The 24,709-nt window shown below is 46.8% G+C and overlaps 1 protein-coding gene across 5 annotated transcripts in view; it reads left to right on the top strand.

The window, feature by feature from the left end:
- The window catches only part of taok3a (TAO kinase 3a), a 116,179-nt gene that overhangs the window by 84,325 nt on the left and 7,145 nt on the right, over positions 1-24,709 (top strand). For all 5 annotated transcript variants that reach the window (XM_063195406.1, XM_063195402.1, XM_063195404.1 and 2 more), the window contains 6 exons: positions 4,932-5,102; positions 11,799-12,035; positions 15,681-15,809; positions 18,306-18,509; positions 22,518-22,757; positions 23,511-23,723. In XM_063195406.1, coding sequence (XP_063051476.1) covers positions 4,932-5,102; positions 11,799-12,035; positions 15,681-15,809; positions 18,306-18,509; positions 22,518-22,757; positions 23,511-23,723 — 1,194 coding nt within the window. The remainder of the gene's footprint in view (positions 1-4,931; positions 5,103-11,798; positions 12,036-15,680; positions 15,810-18,305; positions 18,510-22,517; positions 22,758-23,510; positions 23,724-24,709) is intronic.

The raw sequence follows: 24,709 nt of genomic DNA, 5'->3' as shown, positions 1-24,709 counted from the left end.
CGTTGAGAAGGAAACAGCTGAGAGGGGGCGGGGCTTAGTTGCCATTGGGGGCATTAGTCCATTTCATTTTTTAATACTAAAGGGGGTGTTGTCAGGCTTATGATTAGGTCAAGTGGGCGTTTGTTCAAAAAAGGTTGAGAACCACTAATGTACAGTGATCCCTCCCTCCCGTTGTTCTAGTTCTCTTTGAAAGAAGAAAAGCCCATTGGGAAACTCCAACTCCCATTGTCATTGTGACACAGCACTCCACAGCACACAAGTGAACACTGCACACTGCACACAACGAAATTGCATTTATGCCTCACCCGTGCAAGGGGGCAGCCCTCAGTGGCGCCCCATGGGGAGCAGTGCGGTGGGACGGTACCATGCTCAGGGTACCTCAGTCATGGAGGAGGATGGGGGAGAGCACTGGTTGATTTCTCCCCCCACCAACCTGGCGGGTCGGGAGTCGAACCGGCAACCTCTGGGATGCAAGTCTTTGGGGTTTCTGACTGAGCCTAAAGGGAAATGTAAACATTAGTCATTGCGTTGCCGTTGGGTGCTGGTTGGTTGGTGAAGGCCGTTCGAGTACATATAGCTGGTACTAATGCCAGCTGACGGCAGCCGCAGTGCATTATGCCCCTGCCAGTAAGGCGGCCAGGGCCAGGCGGGCAACAATGCCACATGCGCAGCGCAGGGGCCAAACACGAAGTGACATGTTATTGCTCCAGCACAGTCCTCCACCATGCAGGATAAAGATGTCCAGCTCTCTATAGTGTGCCCCGATGCCACCACTACAGTACACTGCCCTACAAAGCAAACGGGCAGTAACTGCATTGTTACTATTATTGTTTACTGACATGTAGTGTATATCAAAATATAGAGTTAGATGAAATGTACCCACTGCCCAATTTACCTAAAACTACTGCTGGACAATAGAATTAGAAGTCACTTAAGCCAGCAGCCCTTGGTATAAAAGTCAGGACGTTGGGCTGATCAAAAGGTTGCCGGTTCAATCCCCACTCTAACCAATCCATGCCATGCCTGAAGTGCCTTTGAGCAAGGCACCTATCCACACACTGCTCCATGAACTGTAACCAATACCCTGTAAGTAACTGTAAGCCACCGTGGATTAAAAAAAAAAAAATGTCAGCTATCTGTAATGTAATGTAATTTTACTCAGTTCGGAGCTATGTGCAGTTACTTACTTTTTGCTTTGTAGTGCAGTGGAGCATTGTGGCCCTTCATGGTTACAGGAAGGACTAGGGGCTGTCACTGTCACTGTCTTGTCCGATCAGCACCCCTAAGGCCAGAGAGGCATTCTGCATGCTATGTTGTATAGAGAGAGGGTGCTTCAAAATGTTCAACGAGCTAGATGCACTGGTATAAGGGAAGATGGGCATTAGTTGCAGTTCTTGTGTTTGTTGTTGTGTGCATTAATGAAAAATGAACACCACTACACAAAACAATTAGTGGTCTGTATGGTTTCACTTTATTAAGTAGCTACTCATTATGGTCAGCTGGTTCAGAGCAGGTTGAAACAAATTTGTGGCAGATTTGTGGTTTTACTTTCTGAATCCAGGTTTGACACCTGCGGAAATGGGCACTACAAACAGTCATGTGAATGGCTATAGCCAAACATCTTATTAGAGTAAGATACTTCAAGATCCATGTGATGTCAGGTGAACGCCCCTTTAGGAGACCTTCAGTGAGGAGTCTTACAGTTGAGAGTGAATGGAGTTCCCTTGGTGCTGTAGATGGCGATACCGCATCTCATGCAAGACGTTGCCAAATAACACAGAAAGACAAGAAGGAGGGGACAACGCCCCCTTAGGAGACCAAACTTGAGTACACTCCTTTGCATTGGGTGGGCGGATTTTGTGATATCTTACTCTAATAGAAGATGTTTGCTATTGCTCTGTCTAATAAGTTGGACACATAACAGAGGCATTGGAAAGATGCCTGTTGATCCAGACTTCTCCTCAGACTTCCTGTCTATGGAGCCTTGCCAGACAGACCTAGGCCCATCTTCAGTCTTGGCAGCCAGACTACTGTAGTGAATGTGGAAGGAGTAGAAATGTACAACTTGGCCCTACCGTGGCTATAACAGTAGGGCACTTGGTCTGCTACGCGGCTGACCCGGGTTCGATGCCAGCCCTGGTCCTTTGCCAACCCTTCCCTGTCTCTCTTTCTCCACTCGCTTCCTGTCGGTGTCTTACGCTGACCTACTGTATAGGCCAAAAAAAACAGTCCCAAACTGTATTTTTTTAATGTAAAAAAGAAATGCACAGCTTTCCCATTTGCAAGAAGAAGTGTCCGATCTTGTCCTTTTTCTCAAAGTTGGATATGCAAAATTGCCGTGCTTGGTGTCACTTATGCATTAGCATTATTGTCTGTATATTGGCAGTAAATGATCGTTTTCAAGAACCATTTTACTTGATACTTAATGGAATCTTACTGTATCTTTACACTACTTTCATCTGAATTATTATGGTCCTTGGTGTGGCTTGCACATGAAGACACCAAGTGAATAATAGGAACTAATAATGGATATCCGCTAATGGGAATCCTCCTCCCTCATTCTGACGAGTCCTCTTGGACTAAAATAAAATATTCCTTGTATCAATTCATTTATCAAGGGCTTTGCTGGTCTTGATGTACGACTCTATGTATTCCAGTCTGACTTCACATTACACTTGGCTGACGCTTTTATCCAAAGCGACTTCCGTACAATTATTTTAGGTACAGGGTATTGGTTACATGGGGGGTATGGGTATTGGGGCTAGGTGCCTTGCTCAAGGGTAGTGGATGGGGAGATGGGTGGAGGTAGGGAGTGTATGGGTGAGATTTGGACCTGCGACCCTCTGATCCTAAAGCCCATCACCTTAACCGTTAGGCCATGGCTGCCCCACAAATCAGGCTCACAATTCGTTACTTGTCTTTGAAGTTTGAACCGGAGCGGTGGTTTGAGACTTGAGAGGAAGACGAGATGTTTGCATAATCTTTCACGGCTGTCTGAAAGGGCCGGGCGAGAGCGAGAGTGAGAGTGCTATGCGTTGGCGGAGTGTTTGGGGATGGACTGTGCTCTGCAGGAGGCTGGAGTGCACCTAGACTAGTGATTCTCAAAGTGTGGTCCGGGGACCACTGGTGGTCCGCGCGGGGATTTCTACTTTTCCCAGACAAGCTAGCAGTCGGCTATATTTGTAACATTATTACAAAGATAAGCATAGCTGAAGTCTTATTTTCACCACAATAAGCTTGTAATAAGATATATAATGTGAATAGAATGTAAGTGATCTGCATCAAAATTAGCATTGTCAAATTAGCACCCGTCAACTGTCAATTCTGTTGACAGGTGGTCCCTGAACATTTCGGAGGGGGGACAAAGTTAGCCTGATTATCATTAACGTTCAAATCTCTTCGATACTTGGTCTGGAGTATAACAATTAACATTTCACAAACGGCATGGTTGACCCGGCTCCCTTGGTTTGCTTATGGTTGTTTGCTTCCGTATTTGCGGGAACTCAGAAAGTACTTGCATTGCTCTTGACCTGACTAGTTGCAACGCCTAAGGTGTTGCGTCACTAGGAGGGCATGGCCTGGCTAGGACAAAGTGGTCCTCGGTCTGAAAAAGTTTGAGAACCACTGACCTAGACGAAGAGCCGCAGCCACATCTGGGCTCAGCTTGGGCCCAGCGGATAAATTATTAGCCAGACTTGAAAGGGCCATCACAGGCACTCTGCGCTATGGCTCACAGAGGTGTGTGTATGTGTGTGTGTGTGTGTGTGTGTGTGTGTGTGTGTGTGTGTGTGTGTGTGTGTGTGTGTGTGTGTGTGTGTGTGTGTGTGTGTGTGTGTGTGTGTGTGTGTGTGTGTGTGTGTGTGTGTGTGTGTGTGTGTGTGTGTGTGTGTGTGTATGTGTCTTAGGGAGTATTAGGGAGAGCTTGGGAACTGGGACCACTCTACTTGTGTATATATTTAGCTCCCTATTGCCTTTAGTGTGCGTGCATGCGTGCGTGCATGTGTGAGTTCGCCTGTGTCTGTGTATCCGCATAACCCCACTCTGCAGTTGTGTATTAATAGCTTCCTGCTGTCTGTCTGGTATTATTCTTGAGTGTGTGTGTGGGTGTAAGTATAAGCAAGACAGAGGATTTCAACACACACACACACACACACACACACACACACACACACACACACACACACACACACACACACACACACACACACACACACACACAGGCGCACATGCACATGCGCGCACAAGAGCGGGGGCACACACAAACACACACACACACACACACACACACACACACACACAAACACACACACACACACACCATTTCCACTGGCCTTTCCATATGTGCTGTTTTATCATCACTTGTCTGCAGTGCACACACCACCAGTTTCGTAATTAGAGCAATCATACAAGTGCTGATCCACAAAATACTCTATAATACTGTATGTTTGATGTTCTTTGTAAGCCTTGTCAACCGTGATACTCACAGTCATGCCAACCAAGTTGACATTGAATTGAATTGATCCCATATGATCACTTAGTAACATGGGGCAATGTTGATCAGAAAGCCGCCAGTGATTGTGTCCATAGCTGGATTTTGCTATAGGGCATTTGCCCAGTGGACTGTTGGAGATTTTGGCCTGGCCCTCACCTCAATGTTATCAGTCCTCATGCTGCCACAGAAGGCGTATCCCAGATAGTCAGATATGAAAAAAGCATTTTTGGCTGTATAGCTCATATTGGATATCTACAGTAATATGCTGTGAAAGTCATTGTCACTCTCAAACATAAAAACCCAGTGGGCCAGCCTTGGCTGAAAATGTGTGACCTGATTTGTATTTATTATTATTTTTTGCTCCAGTCCATCTCTAGAAATGTCCCTTTTGTTTCTCACCGACTTCCTAAAATTGTTCCCTGTTCTGTTCCGTTATTAGGATCACCAGTTCATCAGGGATGACGCCGCTCATCATCATCGCGGCGGCGGCGAGGCACGGGCAGAGGGCCACTCCTCGGGCTCAGGGGACAAGGCCCAGGCACACCACCACCACCACCACCACCACTACAAGAACCGCGAGCGCTTTGCCACCATCAAGTCTGCCTCACTGGTGAGCCTCCTCCGTCAAAACACCAGGGGTGCATTTCTCAAAAGAGAAGTTATTAGCCTGTTAGCAACTTCGGTAGTTGCCAATGGGAAAATGCATTGAAAACAACAAAGTACCTAATGTAGTAAGCGACTTTGGTTTCGAGAAATGCACCCCAGCATCAGTAACCTACAGTACCTACCTCCCTTCTGGGGCATTATACTACAAAGCTGGTTCAGTATAGTTAAGTTAAGAGGTAAATCATCTAATAGAAGAGCCTGCAGTCCTCATTTTCTTAAGAAAAGCTCTTGTATTAGATGATTTACCTCTTAACTTAACCTTGACTTATCCTGAACCAGCTTTGTAGTGTAGGACCCTGGTACATCCTCCCATCCTATCCTCCTCCTACACCACCACAACACCAGCATCCAGGGCTCTAAATTAATACCACCCAACCGGCCGAATGCTGGTGAAATTTCAATTTGGCTGATAGAAAAGACCAACTTACTAGCCATGTTGACACATTAGTGAGTGTGTGCTTGGCTAGTAAGATTAACGTCTACTAGCCATTTTGGCTAGTGATGAAAAAAAGTTGATGAGAGCCATGCTAGTATCAGTAACCTTACCTACCTCCCTTCTGGTGCATCCTCCTATCCTCCTATCCTCCTCCTACATCACCTCACCACCAGCCTCCTATCCTCCTCCTACATCACCTCACCACCAGCCTCCTATCCTCCTCCTACATCACCTCACCACCAGTCTTTCCATTTCCTTCCTTTCTTTCTTTCTTTCTTTCTTTCTTTGAACTCTAACCTTATTTCTGTCTGCCTTTATCTATTTCACTAGCTCTCTCTTTCTCTCTCTGAATTGAAACTGTTTTCCTCTTTTCTTCTTCCTTCCAAGCCCCTATCTCATATCTCTCTCTCTCTCTCTCTCTCTCTCTCTCTCTCTCTCTCTCTCTCTCTCTCTCTCTCTCTCTCTCTCTCTCTCTCTCTCTCTCTCTCTCTTATCATTTGGGGTGGAAAAAGGTTCACAACCACCACCACCACCATCACCACCAGTGGCACGGTTCTGTCTGTTGTCAAGGCAACTCGCTCTAGTTAACAAGCTGTTTTCTGCTTCTAACCCCTCCCACTGGCTCTGATGGAGACCATTTTGATTGTACTGGCAAGAATGCTTTTTCCTTGGCACTCAATGGAGCCTGAACGCCAGTACTGATTTTTGGCTGATCGGTGGACTCGGTGGGCATGTCATGGGGTCATGATATTTCACAGGAACACTGTCTGCGTTTAGTGAGAGGTGTACAGGTGATTGGTGTTGTCCATAGCGTAATGAAGTCACACAATCAGGCGGTGTGTGTGTGTGTGTGTGTGTGTGTGTGTGTGTGTGTGTGTGTGTGTGTGTGTGTGTGTGTGTGTGTGTGTGTGTGTGTGTGTGTGTGTGTGTGTGTGTGTGTGTGTGTGTGTGTGTGTGTGTGTGTGTGTGTGTGTGTGTGTGTGGGTCCGTCTCCGTGGCGATGCCTAAGGAGATGACATCACCCTCGTGAGAGGATGGCTCTTATGTGTTTCTTTGTTGATGCGTGACTGCCCTCTATGGGGAGACAGGGGTGGTGCAGTGTGTCTGAAAAAAAGACAGTGTTCTCATGGTTTAAAATCTATTTTTTGTTGTTGTTGTTGAAAATGACAAGTCACACAAGCCAGGGATGAATAGAGAGAGACGTTTTGCGAATCCACCAAAATGCTATTTAGTCTGACGCCTCTGAAAGGGCATCTTGACTTGGTGGTCTTCTGCCTCTAGTGATAGCCCTTGAGCATCTTCTGCTCTTTTAGTGTGAAACTGTCAATCAATTTGGACTGCTTAAGTTAAGTGCAAGTGTGGTGTGGGGTAGAGGTGGGGGGATATTGGAGGGGTAGTTGGGGGGTGTGTGGGGTGTATGTATGTGTGTGTGTGTGGGGTGTGTGTGTGTGTGTTAACCACTGCAGGCAAGAAGAGCTAGAGAGAGAGGAATATATTATGAATCAGGGCGAAAGGACAAACAGTAAGGAAATGCAGCAGCACAGCAGTGCTCATGCTTAAAACATTAGCTTGCGGGCCGGGCCCACCAGATTTCCGCCTAGTACGGAATGGTAATGCCATCAGTACCATTACCTTCCCATACCCCCCTCCTCCTCCTCCTCCTCCTGATAAGTGTACTGTTCCCTTTTCCCTTTCATCTGCCTCCACTTTACCCTAGAGCTGATTATTACATGGGGCTACAGGCAGGGCTTATACCCCTTAATATCTCCACATGCTCATGTGTATAATATTAAGAGTGTCATGTGGTTCATTCAAAAATCTGTCCGTTCCGGGTTAAGTGGGAGCGAGGCAGATGTGTGTATTGATGTTTTGTGTGGCGGTCGGTGAGTGAGTAATATATCCTTCAGAATCACCTTCAACCTGGAAGTATTCGGCTCGCCTGTCCCTTTTATTCTCGGCGGAGCTTTTTTGTTTTTTTTCCTTCTTCCTCCCTCACTCTCTTTTTTCTTCCCCCATCTCCCTTCCTCTCTCTTCTCTCTCCACTCTACTCTCTCTCTCTCTCTCCTCTCTCTCCCTCTCTCCTGCGTGAGGAGAGGAAATCACATGGCATGACTCGGCTCCTTGGCACTCGGCTCAGAGCGCTCGGCGGATTGGTTACTAGGGGGTTACTGATTCAAAAGCGATTAGGAAATATCCTTCTAGCTCTCTCTCATTTCCATCACCCTCTTTCCTTCTTACTGCTCGTTCACTCTTCTGCTTGTTCTCTCTCTCTCTCTCTCTCTCTCTCTCTCTCTCTCTCTCTCTCTCTCTCTCTCTCTCTCTCTCTCTCTCATCCGGTTCCTGCGAGACTCATGTGACCCCCTTTACGCCGAATGCTGCTTAACAGGCAGCGTGAGAGCAAAGGAAAGAACGAGGGATGAGGAGGAGGGCGTGAGGCAGGCAGGCAGGCAGGCAGGCTAGAGAGAGGTAGAGGAACGGAGTGTGAACGCAGGAGAGTGAGAGAAGGAGGGGAGGGAGGGGAGGGATGTAGAATATAGAGAGGGAAGAGAGGATGTGAAAGGGAGAGAGAGAGTAGGGTGTTAAACAGAAGGATAGCGAGGGCGAGAGAGGCAGAGAGAGAGAAGGGAGAGAGAGAGTAAAGGAAGAGAGGGAGAGAGAGGAGTGCTGAAGTGGACATGGCCTGGGAGGTTTGGCCACTCGGCCTGTGGGCTGTCGCTGCTGCTGCTGCTGCTGCTATTACTGCTGCTACTACCACTGCTGCTACTACTGCTGCTGTTCCCACCACCACTGCTACTGCTGCTGGGCTGAGCCTGTGAGCCGGGCTCCTGTCAGACGACCACAGCACCACAGCAGCAGGCAGGACGTGGAGGCAGAAGTGGCTGTGGGTCTCGGCTGTGTGTGTCTCTCTCTCGCGCTCGCTTGCTTCCCCTCGCTCGCTCGCTGGCTTCCCTCCCCTCGCTCGCTCGTAGCGGCCGGCCCCGATGTTGGCGCGCCTGGCTCACCTCGGCACCATGCTGGCCCTGCGCAGCTCGGCGGCCGCTTACAAGAAGCTGGGCGACGCCGGCGCCGACCCCGAGAACCCCTTTGCTCAGGTGGGTGGGCCCCCCGCCGCTGCCACCGCGACCTGGGACTGTGGACTGTGGTGCTGGTGTATAGAGGTGAAGCTTTTGTATCTTGACGACATTCTAATCAATCTTGATTGATTATGTTGCTTCTTAATGCTTTTTTTAAATTGTTTGATTAGTTAGTTTGATTGCTGATCTCTGTGATGCACAACTGTCCACTTGTGTTTGTGAAAGCCTACAATAATGTAGGTGCTGGTGTGAGGAAGGTAAACTTGATCAGGGGATGACATGAGATTTCATTTCTGTTGTATTAGTGCTGTGGTACACAGAGTAAATAGAGTTATTCAGTGCTGTTTTTTAACTGTTGGGATTCTGGTTCCCGCTATGTTTTGCTTGGCAACTGGGGATAGAAAAGTAGATTTGTGCTGAGCTCTGCTCAGGGTCAGACTTGGGGCAGTGTTACATGGGCTTTAGTGTCAGGGGGTGCATATGCAAAAATCCACAAATTTCTTCTCGCTTCTGGGGCATACTCCATTATCCAAACCCTGTCCTCCCTTGTGCTTCAGGGCTCTAAATTATTTTTTTTTCATCACCACACAAAATTGCATGTAAATGCTAATATTACTAGCCAACACACATTCACTAATGGGTCAAAAGGGGCTCCTAAATTGGACTTCTCTACCAGCCAAACTGAAATCTCACCAGCATTTAGCCGGTTGGCTGGTGTTAATCTCGAGCCCTGTTATGCTTGTGGCCTCGTGATGACGTCACAAGACATCACTGACAATGGAAGTTTAATTCAATATCTTGCACAAGTGCAATTTCAAAGGTCTTTTTTTCATTTTCAATCAGCATTGTGAAATGGGAAAATGCCTCCCAAAATGGCTTGTGCCTTGTGCAGGGTAACTTTTAAGGTCTCGGCGCGCTTGCTGCGAGCCGCAAATTACGCACGTCACCGCGAGCAACCAACTGCACATGCTTGTTTTAAAAGCAGTCGACCAAGACGCAAAGTACTGGCGGTATCATCCAGGGGGCAGAGAGCGCGCAGCATTGCGATGCGGAAATTGGGAACACAGACGACAAGGAAAACAAAAAACAAAAAGAAGGGCTCCCTGGGCAAGGAAACATTAGGCCTACTGCTACTGCTCCTATATTTGTACGCTCCTTTTTCAAAGTGCAATAAGGACGCATGATTGCAAATATTTGTAATTTCAGACAAACTCAATGAGACGCTCTTGAAATTTGCTGGCATTGTCGTCTTCACCAGAAGCGCACGCGTGGAACTGTGGAGTTATTCTCACGATCGCCCCCAGCGAGTTTGAAGATATCGCACCTGACGCACGCATATGGCTGCCGTGTCCAATGCGCGCGAATTTGACATTAAATACGCATGTTAACGTGTTCATGAACAAATCTTGCACTCGCTCGCATATCCTACAGCAAGCATGCCGACACCCTTATTGTTTTCGCCGTGGAGGTGGGTCATCAGCAGGGGTGAAAATAGACAGGTGCGCACAGGTGCGTAGCAGCACCGGTATAAAATGTACAGCTGGTGCGCAGTACCGGTAAGGAAATAGGTTTGAAAAAAAGTGAGGTCTGCTATTCAAGTAGAAAACGCAGGCCTACAACCACACCATAACATTTGAGACAAGTGGTACTCGAAAAAGTCATGCAGCGATATAGATCTGTAGTGTACATGTTTATGTTGTTTGTTTATTGTTTGTTTGTGGGTGGGGGGTAGCACCGGTAAGAAACAAAAGCTACTTTCACCCTTGGTCCTCAGAAAAGCGTGACTCCACAAGCACAGTTGGAGGATGGGAGTTTGGGTAATCGGATGTGCCACTTGTCCATCCCTCTAGCCTGGTACTGACCATCCCATAATACTACCATTTCATTATGTGCGGAGCCAAATCATTTGCCGGAAGAACGTAGGACGGCGTGCGAGGCTACCATCCCTCCTCTGCGGACAAATTTTCCCACTCCATTATCATTCTTCAGCCTCTTTCTGTACAAACTGTACAACCTGTTTCGGTCCTTGTTCTGTAGTGGGCGTTTTAAAATCTCTTCTCTATCTATTCATCCACTGACCCTCTCACTTTCTTCTCCTCTCTCACTCTTCCTCTCTTTCTCTACCTTTCATTTACCAATTAATTTACCCGTCTCGCCCCTCTCTACCTAGCCTTGTTCCTGCCAGACCTCTGTGTGTGTGTGTAGCTCTGGAGCCCCCTGGTGGCACTCCGACACACACGGAGGTCTGGGAGCATGTAGCAGGATTCCATTTCACCAGTCAAAAAATAATCGGAGCATTTATTGCTTCAATATCAATGGCAACCTTCCATTCCTTTTCACTCGCTCCTCTTCCTAAGTTGTAGGTCTCACCCCTCTCTATACTCTTTCTCTGTTACTTGTCTCACTCCACTCTCCTTTCTTCACTTTTCCTTCTTGGTCTTTTGACCCATTTCACTCAACTCCTTCTCTGCTCTCCCCACTCTGACTCACTCTCACTCATCTCCACACTCCCACTCCTCTCCACACACTCCCACTACTCTCCACACACTCCCACTACTCTCCACACTCTCACTACTCTCCACACACTCCCACTACTCTCCACACTCTTTCACTCTCACCCCTCTCCACACACTCTCACTCCTCTCCACACACTCTCACTACTCTCCACACACTCCCACTACTCTCCACACACTCCCACTACTCTCCACACACTCCCACTACTCTCCACACACTCCCACTACTCTCCACATTCTTTCACTCATCTCCACACATTCTTTCACTCATCTCCACACTCTTTCACTCTTCTCCATACTCTTTCACTCTCACTCCTCTCCACACTCTGTCACTCTCAATGCTTTCCCCTCTCTGTCTGTATCTGAAAGTCAAGGATCCTGGCCTTGCTATCACTGGGCGTTTCACGTCCTAGCAAGGCCAGGATCCTTCACTTTGAAATACAGCCTCTGTCTCCTTCCTTTCCCCCAATTTCCTGACTCTTCCTGTTGGGTCCTTCTCCCCGTCCTGTCCCACCCAATCTCTAACTCCTCTTCTTTGGTGTCGTCTTGTCTTGTCTTGTCTTGTCTTGTCTGGTCCGGTCTGTTCCTGGTCTGGTCTCGATTTTGGTGTCGTGCAGGTCACCCGGCAGATCCACGAGCACGAGCAGGAGAATGAGCTGCGCGAGCAGATGTCGGGCTACAAGCGCATGCGGCGGCAGCACCAGAAGCAGCTGATCGCGCAGGAGAACAAGCTGAAGACGGAGATGGACGAGCACCGGCTCAAGCTGCAGAAGGAGGTGGAGACGCAGGCCAACAACGCCTTCATCGAGCTGGAGAAGCTGGCCAAGAAGCAGATCATCGGCACCGAGAAAGAGGTGAGGGCAACGGGAGAGGACAGAGGCCTAAACTGGCAACTGCACTATACTACACTACTCTACATTACACTACACTACACTACACTACACTACACTACACTACACTACACTACACTACACTACACTACACTACACTACACTACACTAAGCAGATCATCGGGACAGAGAAGGAGGTGAGGGCAAGAGAAGACTTTTGACATTTAAGATCCCTTTATTGAACGAACCGTGGTCCACACATCCACCAAAACAAACCCCACCTCCCATCCCACCCTACCCTACCTCATTAAAAACAACCCCTTACCAAAGAAAGCACTACACTTCACTACACTTCACTACACTATTCTACACTGCACTACACCACAGTATTGTACGCTAGACTACAGTACAAAACACTAAACTATTTTACACTACACTACACTACACTACACTACACTACACTACACTATTCTACACTACACCCCATTACACTATTCTACAATACACGTTGCAGATCATCCAGACCTAGAGGGAGGTGAGGGCAGGAGGACAGAGGCCTAAACTGCAATACATTGCAAAACACTACACTTCACTACACTATTCTACACTACACTACACTACACTACACTACACTACACTACACTACACTACACTACACTACACTACTCTACACTGCACCACACCACACTATTGTACACTACACTACACCACACTATAAGTACACTACTCTACACTGCACCACACCACACTATTGTATACTATCTACATTACACTTCACTTAGCAGATCATCCAGACCTAGAGGGAGGTGAGGGGAAGAGGAGAAAGGCCTAAACTGCAACCTTGGGTTCCTTGCGAGGTGCTATATGAAACCAAATTATTATTATTATTATTATTATTATTATTATTATTATTATTACTATTATTATTATTATTATAAACTGACACATTGTAATACATAACACTGCACTTCTCTAAGCTACACTATTTTTACACTACACTGCACCACACTACACTACACCACGCCACACTATTTTACACTACACTACATTACATTGCTCTACATTACATTACATTGCTTTTAGCAGATAATCCAGGCCGAGGAGAAGGGAAAAACTGGCACCTCAGACTATGTTACATGTACACTGCATTTTGCTTGAACATTTAGACACTTTTATCCAAAAGACACTTGTAATGGAGGATATAATTGGCAGCATACAGTATTTTGGTAAATACATGGTATACAGGCAGGCAGAGCAGGGTTAGTGTAGATGAGTAGGGTTAGTGCCCACAGAGGGGTATAGGCACATTGGTATACTGCCATTCAAAGGCTAAGTGCAGTAACTACACATTTTGTCAAAATTACAACAATATCCAACCTAATATCAATCCTTTGAAGGCATTTTTCTCAGTTTCAATGTTGGCGTAGTTACTTTGCCTTTGTAAGGCAATATACGCCTCAGACTGACTGGATTGGATCAGGAACACTGCAAGCTAGGTGATGACAATCTACAGATCCTTTGTTGATACAATCAAATGGGTACAATCCAAACATGGTATGTGGTGGTGGAGCAGGTACAAAGCCTCAGGCACACTTTACGGTGTGTTGGGTGATGAAAACTATGTCATGGCAACCGGTTATGGAATCCAGAGCAAAATAACTGTGTAAGAAACAGGGTTCTGTGGCATGGCACATCTGCTTGTAGCCTCAGGCTAGCCATGAGGTGGGTGTTTGGGTGGCTTCCTTCAATTGGAGCATGTATGCATGCATTTTATACTTCCTGTAGAATAGTGTTTCTCAACGGGGGCTCTACAGCCCCCCAGGGGGCGTTGAGAATGATACAGTTCAGTGGGGGCTGGGCTTAGTTCTCATTTGGGGGCATTAATCTATTTTATTTTTCAATTCTAAAGGGGGGATGGCATGCTTATGATGAGGTCAAGGGGGCGCTGGGAGGCTTATGATGAGGTCAAGGGGGTGTTTGTCCAAAAAAGGTTGAGAACCACTGCTGTAGAATGTGGGTAAGGGAGTAGTGCTCCCACCGTCTCTAGTTCCCATGAATATAAAGCATCTAACCCACATTTGTCCAGAGATTGTACCATGCAGCCGCCCAAATACCTAAATCTCTTTGGATAAGTGTGTCAGCTAAGTGTAATGTATGTAATGCAATCTAATGTAATGAACTGGTGTGTGTTAGACTATGCCACACTGACTATTCCACATACTCACTGAAATGCACCAAAATATTGAGTCTGACTGGGTCTGCTGTGTCTTTGCGAGGAATTATGTATTGTAGATGTCACAGCCTCTTGAGACCAGCTGCTCCACACGTTCTAATAATATGCCGATAAAAAGACACATTGATATTAATTCCGCTGACTGCTTATGTGTACGATATATTTAAAAAATCTCTTAATTTGAAACATGCAAATGGCCCCAGGCTTATTTGGGCTGGTTAGTTATTCATTACACTTATGCGTAGAAATGTAGATCGTGGTAGTAGATGAAGAAACATTTCTGCAGGGCTTTCTACGAATATCCTGCATGTATTTTCCATTTTGAGGCTCCCAAAAAAAATCTGAATTCAAGTCAGCATAGCAGACAAAGGTCATTTGGAGTTCAAGTCAAGGCTTATTTGGCTGTGCTTGTTTTACTCTCCCAAGAAGATGCAAATGACTTTGGATGGATGATTCCATCATAGCAAACTCATTATTTAGTTGTGGGTTTAAAATAAATACTGTGCAACATTTTCAAGAGGGTATATTTGTCAATGAATGTTATTTCTGATGTCTTGGTGTAGCAGAAGGGAGCAGCTATGGTTGCTATATGACTTGTGGGTTCCTGCTTACTGTACTTTTAGCAGTAAGCATTCAATCACAGTGCCCCTTTAGCTTATGTATGTATCGTCGTGTAATTCTAAAATGCATGTCTTGTTTTCAGTCGCATATCAGTCGACAAGGGTGCCTTCACATTCTCATAGTAGTTGAGGCTTTCTGAGCACATGGGTGCATTTCTCGAAACCACAGTTGCTAACTACGTTAGCTACTTTGCTGTTTGCAAGGCAATTTCCCATTGCCAACTACCCAAGTTGCTAACTGGCTAGCAACTACGGTTTTGAGAAATGCAGCCCTGGGCAGGTATTTACAGTGCATGGCAGCTTGCAGAAGTGGGGCAGGCATACAGCCAAGATGTGATTAGGAGTAGAGTTGTTTACCTCCATGGCAGTACACAGGGCAAAAGGTGCACATTAAGGACGGACAGGCTTGCTTTAGTTAACAGGTTCTTGGTAATGGACTTACTCCCATCTCCCATCATTGTGTGTGTTTAAACCCCTACATACAGGATTTAGTGTAATCATGTGAAAACCCTACTAGCAGGTACAATGATTCCCACAGAGCGTGTGATTAAGAATCAGTTTAGCAGTAAACAACACAGGCTGGGGAGTAAACTAAATACATAGCTTAGCAAAGTTGTCTTGCATGAAATACCCACTAAGATCTCTCTTTGTCTCCTTCTGAATACTGTTTGTACGCATGTGTGTGCGCGCTTGTGTGTGCGTGTGTGCATGTGTCCGTCTGTGTGTGGGTGCGTGTGTGTGTGCGTGCGTGCGTGTGCGTGTCTGCATGTGCGTGTGCGTGTCTGTTTGTCTGTGTGTGTGTGTGTGCATGTGTAGATGAAGACGGCCGCTACTGACGAGAAGAAGTTCCAGCAGCAGATTGTTGCCCAACAGAAGAAGGAGCTGACCACCTTCTTGGACAACCAGAAAAAGCAGTACAAGCTCTGCAAGGAGAAGATTAAAGAGGTACACACAACTGTGTGTGTGCATGTGCGTGTGCGTACGTGCTTGCTTGTGTGCATGCTTGCGTGTGTTTGTTTCTGTGTGTGTGTGTGCGTGCGTGCGTGCCCTGTTTTTCTCCCTAGCCGGATTCTCCACAGCTCAGCCCCAGTTTCAGTGTTTCTTTCACACACACGCGCGCACGCACGCACGCATGCACGCACACATTTTAATCAAAAAAAGACAGAAACTCTTCTAGATCAGAGAGGCTGAGACTTCTTATCTTCTGAAAGTTCTCTGAGGCTGACATTATCAAACGCGCTGAGCTCAGTCCAATGTACCTCATCTGTATTCTGCCCTGTTTAAAAATGAGGCTGAATAGATTCATGCCCTCCTCGACATTTTAGCATACTGTAACTGTACCCAGGCTGCAACAGGAACACAGCGCCATCATCTGGCAATGCTGAAGACTGTCCACCTTAGATCTTCACAATTATGAGGGCGCTGTGGCGCAATGTGCTAAGCCCCCCACATTTGGGCTTTCATGCCCATGAGGACCCACTCATACCCAGCATCTCATACTATCCTGTCAATGAGGGCATAAAAGCCCATTTAAAAAAAAAAAATCTTCACAATCTTGTCTTGTGAGCACAGACAAATCATGGTTCTCTTCCATCTTTCCTCATATCCTTCCTAATAATACCATGTGTAAAAATTGCCCATTCAAGCCTCTGAGGTCTTTTGTCTAGAACCGGTGAAGCCAGCCACACCTAACATTAAAGACACATTTAAAAAGATGGTACTGCCAAAACCAGTTGGTCATGACCGTTAAGTTCCTCGCTTTTGGGGATTGTCCGATTGCTTTGCGTGTACCAGCCTGTCAGATGTTGCAGTGTCACCTCACCCCAACAGTGCACAGAACAATAAGTTAACACATCGAAATCAAAGATGGCCGACCTATTTTGGCAAATTCTCTATCAGGTCTGGGCAGGCTACTGTTAAAACCGGTCACACACCTATCTGTCCCTACTGTGTGCGTGCGTGTGTGTGTGTGTGTGTGTGGGAGGTGTGCTGCTGGACCAGTGGTTGGTGTGATGGTTGAGTAAGTGCTTGGCAATGCTAGCCCCAGGTTCCCTGAGAACAAGGTTGCCAGATGAGGCCGATAACTTCCAGCCCAAAAAATGCTCAAAAACCGCCTGGAAGCACAAAATCCTACCCAATTCTATTGATTGAATTGATTTTTTGGCCAAAAAATTTACTTTTTTTCCTCCAAAATCCATTTTTACCCGCATATGGCCATCCTAAGCAGTCCAATTGGGCAGGAAACCGCCAAATCTGGCAACACTGCTTGAGTTCCCCGTTGTGCGGGATAAAAAAGAGAGAGCCTGTTAAATCCCACTGACTCTCTCTTTGCCCCATTTTGCTTTTGAAATGAAGAAAAGTGCTGTGAGCAGCAGTTCACTTCCTCCCACCTTCTGTGGTGACGTTATGTTGCTGGTGGGTCTGCTTATTCCCGCTGTGATTTTATTATCTTGCTGAGGAAATGCAGATTTTTTTCAACAAGTTGCACTTAACCTTTCATTGCTCCTTTCACATTTAAACTGGTGTAGTTTGCCAACGCTGTTCATTCATTTCCCTTAAAGGGGTATGCCACTATTTTGGGGCTTAATACAGTTAAAATCGTTGGCTGGGGTTTATAAAGGTGGTAAAGTGTCTTATTTTTCATGCGAAGCGTCGTCTTGCTTTAAGACAAGTTAAAAGAGGGAGTATGTCGCTAAGCTAGTGAAAGTCAATGCATCCATGTAGCATTGCTGCATGCTACACGGATCCATTGACTTTCACTAGCTTAGCGACATGCTCCCTCTTTTAACTTGTCTTAAAACAAGACAACGCTTCACATGAAAAATAAGACACTTTACCACCTTTATAAACCCTGGCCAACGATTTTAACTGTATTAAGCCCCAAAATAGTGGCATACCCCTTTAACTATTGTCTTTACATGGCCAGACACATGGCAGACACGTTTTACCCAGTCACTTTCAGTGGCAGAAAATGACAGGATTATTTAGATTTTTTATTTCACTCTCTCTTTGCCTCTTTTTTCTGTTTGTGCAACTCCACTCTTCCCCATCCCTCTATCCATCCACTCACCCATCCATCTATATATCCATTCATTCATTCATTCATATATTCATTCATTCATCCCTCAAACCCTTCAAACAATCCCTCCACCCATTCATCCATCCATCCCATCCTTCCCTCCCTCCCTACCTCTCTCATCCATCCATCCCTCCCTCGACTGTCTCATACATGCATCCATCCATCCATCCATCCATCCTTATATCCATCCATCCATCCCTCCCTCCCTTCCTCCCTCTCTCATCCATCCATATATCCATCCCTCCCTCCCTCTCTCATCCATGCATCCATCCATCCATCCATCCTTATATCCATCCATCCCCCCCTCCTTCCCTCTCTCCCTCCCTCCCTCTCTCTCTCATCCCTTCATCCCTCCATCCCAGGAGATGAACGAGGACCACAGCACTCCGAAGAAGGAGAAGCAGGAGCGCCTGTCCAAGCACAAGGAGAACATCCAGCACTCGCAGGCGGAGGAGGAGGCGCACCTCCTCAACCAGCAGCGGCTCTACTACGACAGGAACTGCCGCGCCTTCAAGCGCCAGGTCATGGTCAAGAGGCACGAGATGGAGCAGGAGCAGCTACGAGAGGTGAGGGGGAGAGAGGAGGAGGTGGACGGGGAGGGGTAGGTGGAGGTGGAGGAGTTTAAAGAGTAAGCTTTGAGAGGTGAACAGGGGAGAGGGAGAGGTGGAGGTGTAGCTTTGAGAAGTGACCTGGGGAGAGATGGGGAACAGGAGCAGCAACGAGAGGTGAGGGCGAGGGGGAGGTGGAGGTGGAGGTGGAGGAGTAGCTCTTGAGAAGTGAACTGGGGAGAGAGGGGGGAACAGGAGCAGCTACGAGAGGTGAGGTGGAGGTGGAGGAGAAGGGGGAACATGAGCAGGAGCAGCTCTGAGAGGTGCGAGTAGGGTGACCATCTGCGTGACAGGAAAAAGGAGGACATATTTCAGGGACGGGGGTTTGGGAGTGCTCCCCCAAGAAAATGTGTTTCTTAGATGCAATTTCATGCATTTTAATGCACTTTTGTCAGGCTTAATGCTGTGCCTTACGCCACAAGGCACTGAAAAGACGGACGGTCCGTCCTAAAGACGGACGTCTGGCCACCCTAGGTGAGGGGGGTGCAGGTGGGGGTGGGGGTGGAGGTGTAGCTTTGAGAGGTGAGCTGGGGAGAGAGGGGAAACATGAACAGGGGTGGTGGGGAGGTGAGGGGGAGGGGGAGGCTGAGGTGGAGGTGGAGGAGTAGCTCTGAGAGGTGAACTGGGGAGAAAGGGAGATGGAGGCGCAAGTGTAGGATCTATAGGAGGTGGATAACAAAGTTTGCATGAACAGCATTTCTTCCTCAAACCATTTCATTATCAAAAATTATTAGTAATTCTGTGGTCTGATCATTTCCGAACATGTTGGGACTTCAGAAATATCAGGAGAACCGGTCACTGTGCAGCATGTGCATCACATGCTATAGAATGCGGTGAAACAAAAGAGGCACTATTCCATTCTATGTCGTGTAATCCAGTGTAATATATTGTTGCATTGACTTTCAGTATTATGGAAATGGTGCGATGGCATCCTGCAAGCATGTAGTTTAAAGAACAATAGGGAAGAAATGGACAAAATCCATCCAACATAGAGTTCATAGAGTTGTGCTCTTTGAACAAAGCATAAGGAAGTCATTGTTGACTATTAGCATCAGTAAGTCTCAAACGGCACGGAGCCATGCTTTCTCAGGGTTACCGCTGTCAGATGATCTGATTACTGAGCGTTAAGTACTGCAACAATGTGGTAAGACACAAGGGCTGCCTTGTAAATCTTACAGGGGGACTCAGAAAGTCTTACAGCGTCTGATGCTTCTCACGGGCAATTGACCAAAAACAGAGCTACATATAGCGACCCCACACACACTCACTCAGATAGCCTCACACGCTATATTGTCATATACAGTGTACAGCAATAATGAGAACACCCCTGTTGAAAATTAACATTTTTAACAATATTTTAATAAACACACAAGTTATCCCCAAAATGCTCATAGAGTAAGTGTAATACAACCTATTTTGAGCTTAAGACAGAAAAGTAAGGTCAATAGTATAACTTAAAGGACATGTTTGTCCATTTTTGTGAAATTATGCTGGTGCAAAAGTGAGTACACTCCTATATTAAACAGTCCCACCAGGAAATCGCGGCCATTTTCTCAAAAAATCGCGGTCGGAATTGCCAGATGGTGCACGAGGATTTACAGAAAATCGCGATAAAAGCTGCGGAGCTTCTTACTTTGTTGTTGCGATTTTGTTGCGGCATGAAGTGAAAGGTGCGATTTTTGTTGCGATTTTTAATGTGTTTCCCCAGGCTTGAAAGTAAAGGACACTGCCACATTCCAGTCCTCTGGTGTTTTTATATTATTTCCATTTTTATATTATAAATTTGGTCCTTAAGCAAAGCAGGAAAGCGGCCAGGGCGAGTTTTTAGCCAGAATGTCGTGAAAAGTTCCATCTCTTTCATGCTGCCATTACCACACCCTTCATTACAATGCTGTTTATGGCCGTTTGACTCTGTTTTAAATGTCATCACCGTTTCAAATAGTAAGCATAGGCCTACAAACTTCGTATCATGTCGATATTCATTCCTGACTTAAACAGTGGATACATAATTAACTATTAGCCTATTATTACAGGCGGGCGGAATTAGGCGACTTGGCTATAGTAACCTCATAAGCTGACAACAACCGAACCAGGACTTATAATTTTATATCATGGCACTCTCCAAATACTATGCCTATTTAATCCGTTTTGCTTTCCCTGTCCTTTATGAACGCGCTTGCGTTCAGCCCACGAAGGCTGTTGTGTTCCGCTTGCGAGACGGTCACTCTCCCAAGGTGAAGTGTTCCAGCCTTGCTAGTAACGCGCATTTTCCCCATCGCGGGCTTAACGTTATGATGCATATCTGGCGAGGTAACGTTATGCCCTTCTTTTAAGTTTGCCCCAACCAAGGATGTTTCCATAGGCTATGGCCTGATTTGCACCTCAACTCAACGCGCTTAAAATGCATGTGAAGCTCGCGCTTCTCAGTCTAGAAAGAGTAGCCTATCGGTAACATTCTTTGCATTGACCACCATCGGTTGAGTTTTACAATCAATACAAAAAAAGACACGTTTATAGCCTACATGGTTTTGTCATCCAGCATGCAATCGAAAATAGGCGAGTGGCTACTTCATCCCCAAACCTAGTTGGGCAGAGAACAGAGAGCAGAGAACTGTTGGTCTTGCATTCATCAAAGGAGCTCTGAGCGGTTGCCTACTTCAGATGCTGGTGAATGGTTTGAAAGGAAAATAATTTATGTTCATGTCTGTTCAAGACAGCCTTGCAATTGGCCTAAATAAATGTGTTGTAGTCTATTCCTTAGTTTTAGTTGAATAGCCTAGGCCCTAATTCCCGAGTGTTAAAAGCAAGCTCCTGCAAGGGGAGGGAAAAAAACAGCGCTGTCCATGCGCTTCCCCACCAGTCTCACAGCCATGAGCACACAGACAAATTTCCTCCACGCACTAAGTTTTGAATCGGCCCAAGACAATTTAAGTGATGAGTGAATCATTTTACACTACAAATGCTTCTTTGATAACTTGACAGCTAGATGTTATTGTAGAGGTGTTCTCTGCCGTAGCTCAGACTGCCAAACTCTACCGTAATGAGGAAGGAAGCGCATCCTTTTTAAAAGGAAGTTTGTCGACGTCAGTGAAGTCAGCGCAACATGTGTGACGGAGGTCATCTTGCACCTGTTCACCCCCTCGGGGATCGAACGTGCGACCTCGTCAACTACAACGGTTCGGCAATGGGAGACACAGTACGATACCGCTGGGCCAAGAGACTAGTCTCTCCGCCCAACGGCACGAGACTGTATGAAGCTATCGGAGGGAGGTTTACCAACGTTCCACGCCAACTCTGTGCTAGTTAGCCTCCGTTACACATGGATTGGTTCAAAGTGTTCAAAGTTGCGGGAAATCGCAGTGATTGGTTAAAGTTGCGCTCCTGCGCAGAATTTGCGGGAATTCATTGAAGTTGCGAAAAACGGCGCGATCGCAACATCGCGATTTCCCAGGACGGACTGATTAAACTGTCTGAGAAGGAGCCGTGTCTCGAAATTAAAGGGGAGGTCACCGCTGTGTGTTACATTCTTGCCTGACATTGAACTTTTACATTTTCAGTCTGCACCTGGCCAAAATAGACGTGTGTGAGATTTGAATGAAATCCTATGGAAGGTATCATGGTCTGCTTCAGTAGTCACAGTACACGTCGACAAGCATGTTTCTTTTGGTGAAATTCAGCTTCCTACTGTTGATGGCATCCACACAGCCCCCCCAAGCCGTGCCACTAGCACTACCATGCTTGACTTTCAGCATGGGCATTTTTCTTTGTACAAATCCCTTTTTACCACCACACATGCTTGACACCATCTAATGCAAAATTGTGTGTGTGTGTGTGTGTGTGTGTGTGTGTGTGTGTGTGTGTGTGTGTGTGTGTGTGTGTGTGTGTGTGTGTGTGTGTGTGTGTGTGTGTGTGTGTGTGTGTGTGTGTGTGTGTGTGTGCATGCGTGCCGTGTTCGCTCGCTTCCAGGAGCTGAACAAGAAGAAGACCCAGAAGGAGATGGAACATGCCATGCTGATCCGGCACGATGAGTCGACGCAGGAGCTGGAGCACCGGCAGCTCAAGGCCCTGCAGAAGCTGCGCATGGACCTCATCCGGCAGCAGCACCAGCGCGAGCTGGAGAACCAGATTGAGTACAACAACCGCCGGGAACGAGAGCTCCACCGCAAACACGTCCTGGAGCTCCGGCAGCAGCCCAAGAACCTCAAGGTGAGGAAGGTTCAGACACACGACTATGATCTCTGGAATTTTTTTATCCTTTACCTGACTTCTTACGTGTGTGAAACAAAACAAAAATTCTGGACATGTTTGTTCATGTCCATGTTCAGTTTGACATGAACGTTATACATGCTATGCCTTTTTTTTTTTTTTTTTTTTACTCAGCTGATTGGGAATTTTCAATCACAGAGAGCCAAACAATGTATATCAATGGATACATCTTTCACTTTGTTTCAATCACTACAATTGGAAAGACATCTGCATCTTTCATCGATCGACGTCGATCAACAGTGACATCAAGCACAGTCAAAAACATTGGTTAATTGGTACATCCTAGCTACTCTATCCTCTTCATAGTCTAGGTCTTGGAAGTGCAGATCACAAAGCAGTTGATCTGAAGTGGTTAATTGGTACCCAATCCTAACTTCTCTCCCGTCCTTAGATGTTGGAGCTACAGATGAAATTGGTTAATTGGTACTTTACCCTAGCTACTCTGTCCTCCTCATACTCTAGGTGTTGAAGGTGCAGATGAAGAAGCAGTTGATCTGGGATGCATTTCTCAAAACCATAGCTGCTAACTACATTAGCTACTTTGTTGTTTGCAATGCAATTTTCCATTGGTAACAACCCAAGTTGCTAACTAGGCTAACAACTACACTTTCGAGAAACGCACCCCTGAAGTGATTAATTGGTACCCTATCCTAACTTCTCTCCCGTCCCGTTCCGTTCCTCCTGGTGCTACAGGTGTTGGAGTTGCAGATCAAGAAGCAGTTCCAGGACACGTGCAAGGTGCAGACGAAGCAGTACAAGGCGCTGCGGCACCACCAGCTGGAGGTGACCCCCAAGAGCGAGCACAAGGCCGTGCTGAAGGCCCTCAAGGACGAGCAGACGCGCAAGCTGGCCATCCTGGCCGAGCAGTACGAGCAGAGCATCAACGAGATGATGGCCTCGCAAGCGGTAAGGACAAAGATTGCATGACATTACACTTAGTTGATGCTTTTTTATCCAAAGAGACTGTAGTGGATGGAGTGACCATCTCTAGGGTTGTGGGTTTTCTGACTAACATGCCAACGAGCCTGGCTCTTTGGTGTAGCGGTCAGAGCCCCTGTTCACTACCCCAGAAGGTCTGGGTTCGAGTCCCATCTGGGCAACTCTACTCCCCTTCGCTACAAATGGTGTCAGAAGTGGGATGGCTACCGTGAGGCCATCGGAAGCGTACCCATTGTGTGTGAGCCGTAATTCCAGGATTGATGACCCTGCAGTGAGGGGTGAAGCATTGATAGTGGGGCACACTGGAGGGGAGAAGCATGATGGGCAGTTGCGTGAGGGACACCATGAGTGTGTGAAGCGCACGGGTGCGCTTCCCGAAGGGGAAGGCAGTGTGATGGAGTGACCATCACTAGGGTTGTGGGTGTGTTCTGACTAACATGCCAACGAGCCTGGCTCTTTGGTGTAGCGGTCAGAGCCCCAGTTTACTACCCCAGAAAGTCTGGGTCCGAGTCCCAGCTGGGCAACTCTACTCCCCTTCGCTACAGAGACTTAGTTATCTACAGGGTATTGGTTACAGTCCCTTGAGCAGTGTGGGGTTAGATGCCTTGCTCAAGGGCACCCCAGCCATGGACTGAGATAGGGAGTGGAAGGGTGGGATTCGAACCTGCGACCCTCTCCATTTCCTTCACCACTAGGCCGCAGCTCCCCACAAAGATAAACTAGAGAGTAAAGGGGTAGTTCCACACGCTTCTGTTTTGTCATCTGGTGCATCGACGGGAGACAGACAGATCATCCTAATTGGAGGGAAGACACAGGAGCAGCACAGATGTGATTCCTTTCTTCTTTTAGTTAAGAGCACAACATGGGGATGGGTGTACCAACTTCATCAAGACGGTCTGGATGGATTCTGATTTGGCTTTTTTGGCCTTTAATATTATAGGACAGTGTGAGAT

The sequence above is a fragment of the Engraulis encrasicolus genome, chromosome 3 (assembly GCF_034702125.1).
Source record: "Engraulis encrasicolus isolate BLACKSEA-1 chromosome 3, IST_EnEncr_1.0, whole genome shotgun sequence".
Classification (NCBI taxonomy): domain Eukaryota; kingdom Metazoa; phylum Chordata; class Actinopteri; order Clupeiformes; family Engraulidae; genus Engraulis; species Engraulis encrasicolus.
Note: the sequence above shows the minus strand (reverse complement) of the source record. Positions and strands in the feature narration are given on the sequence as shown.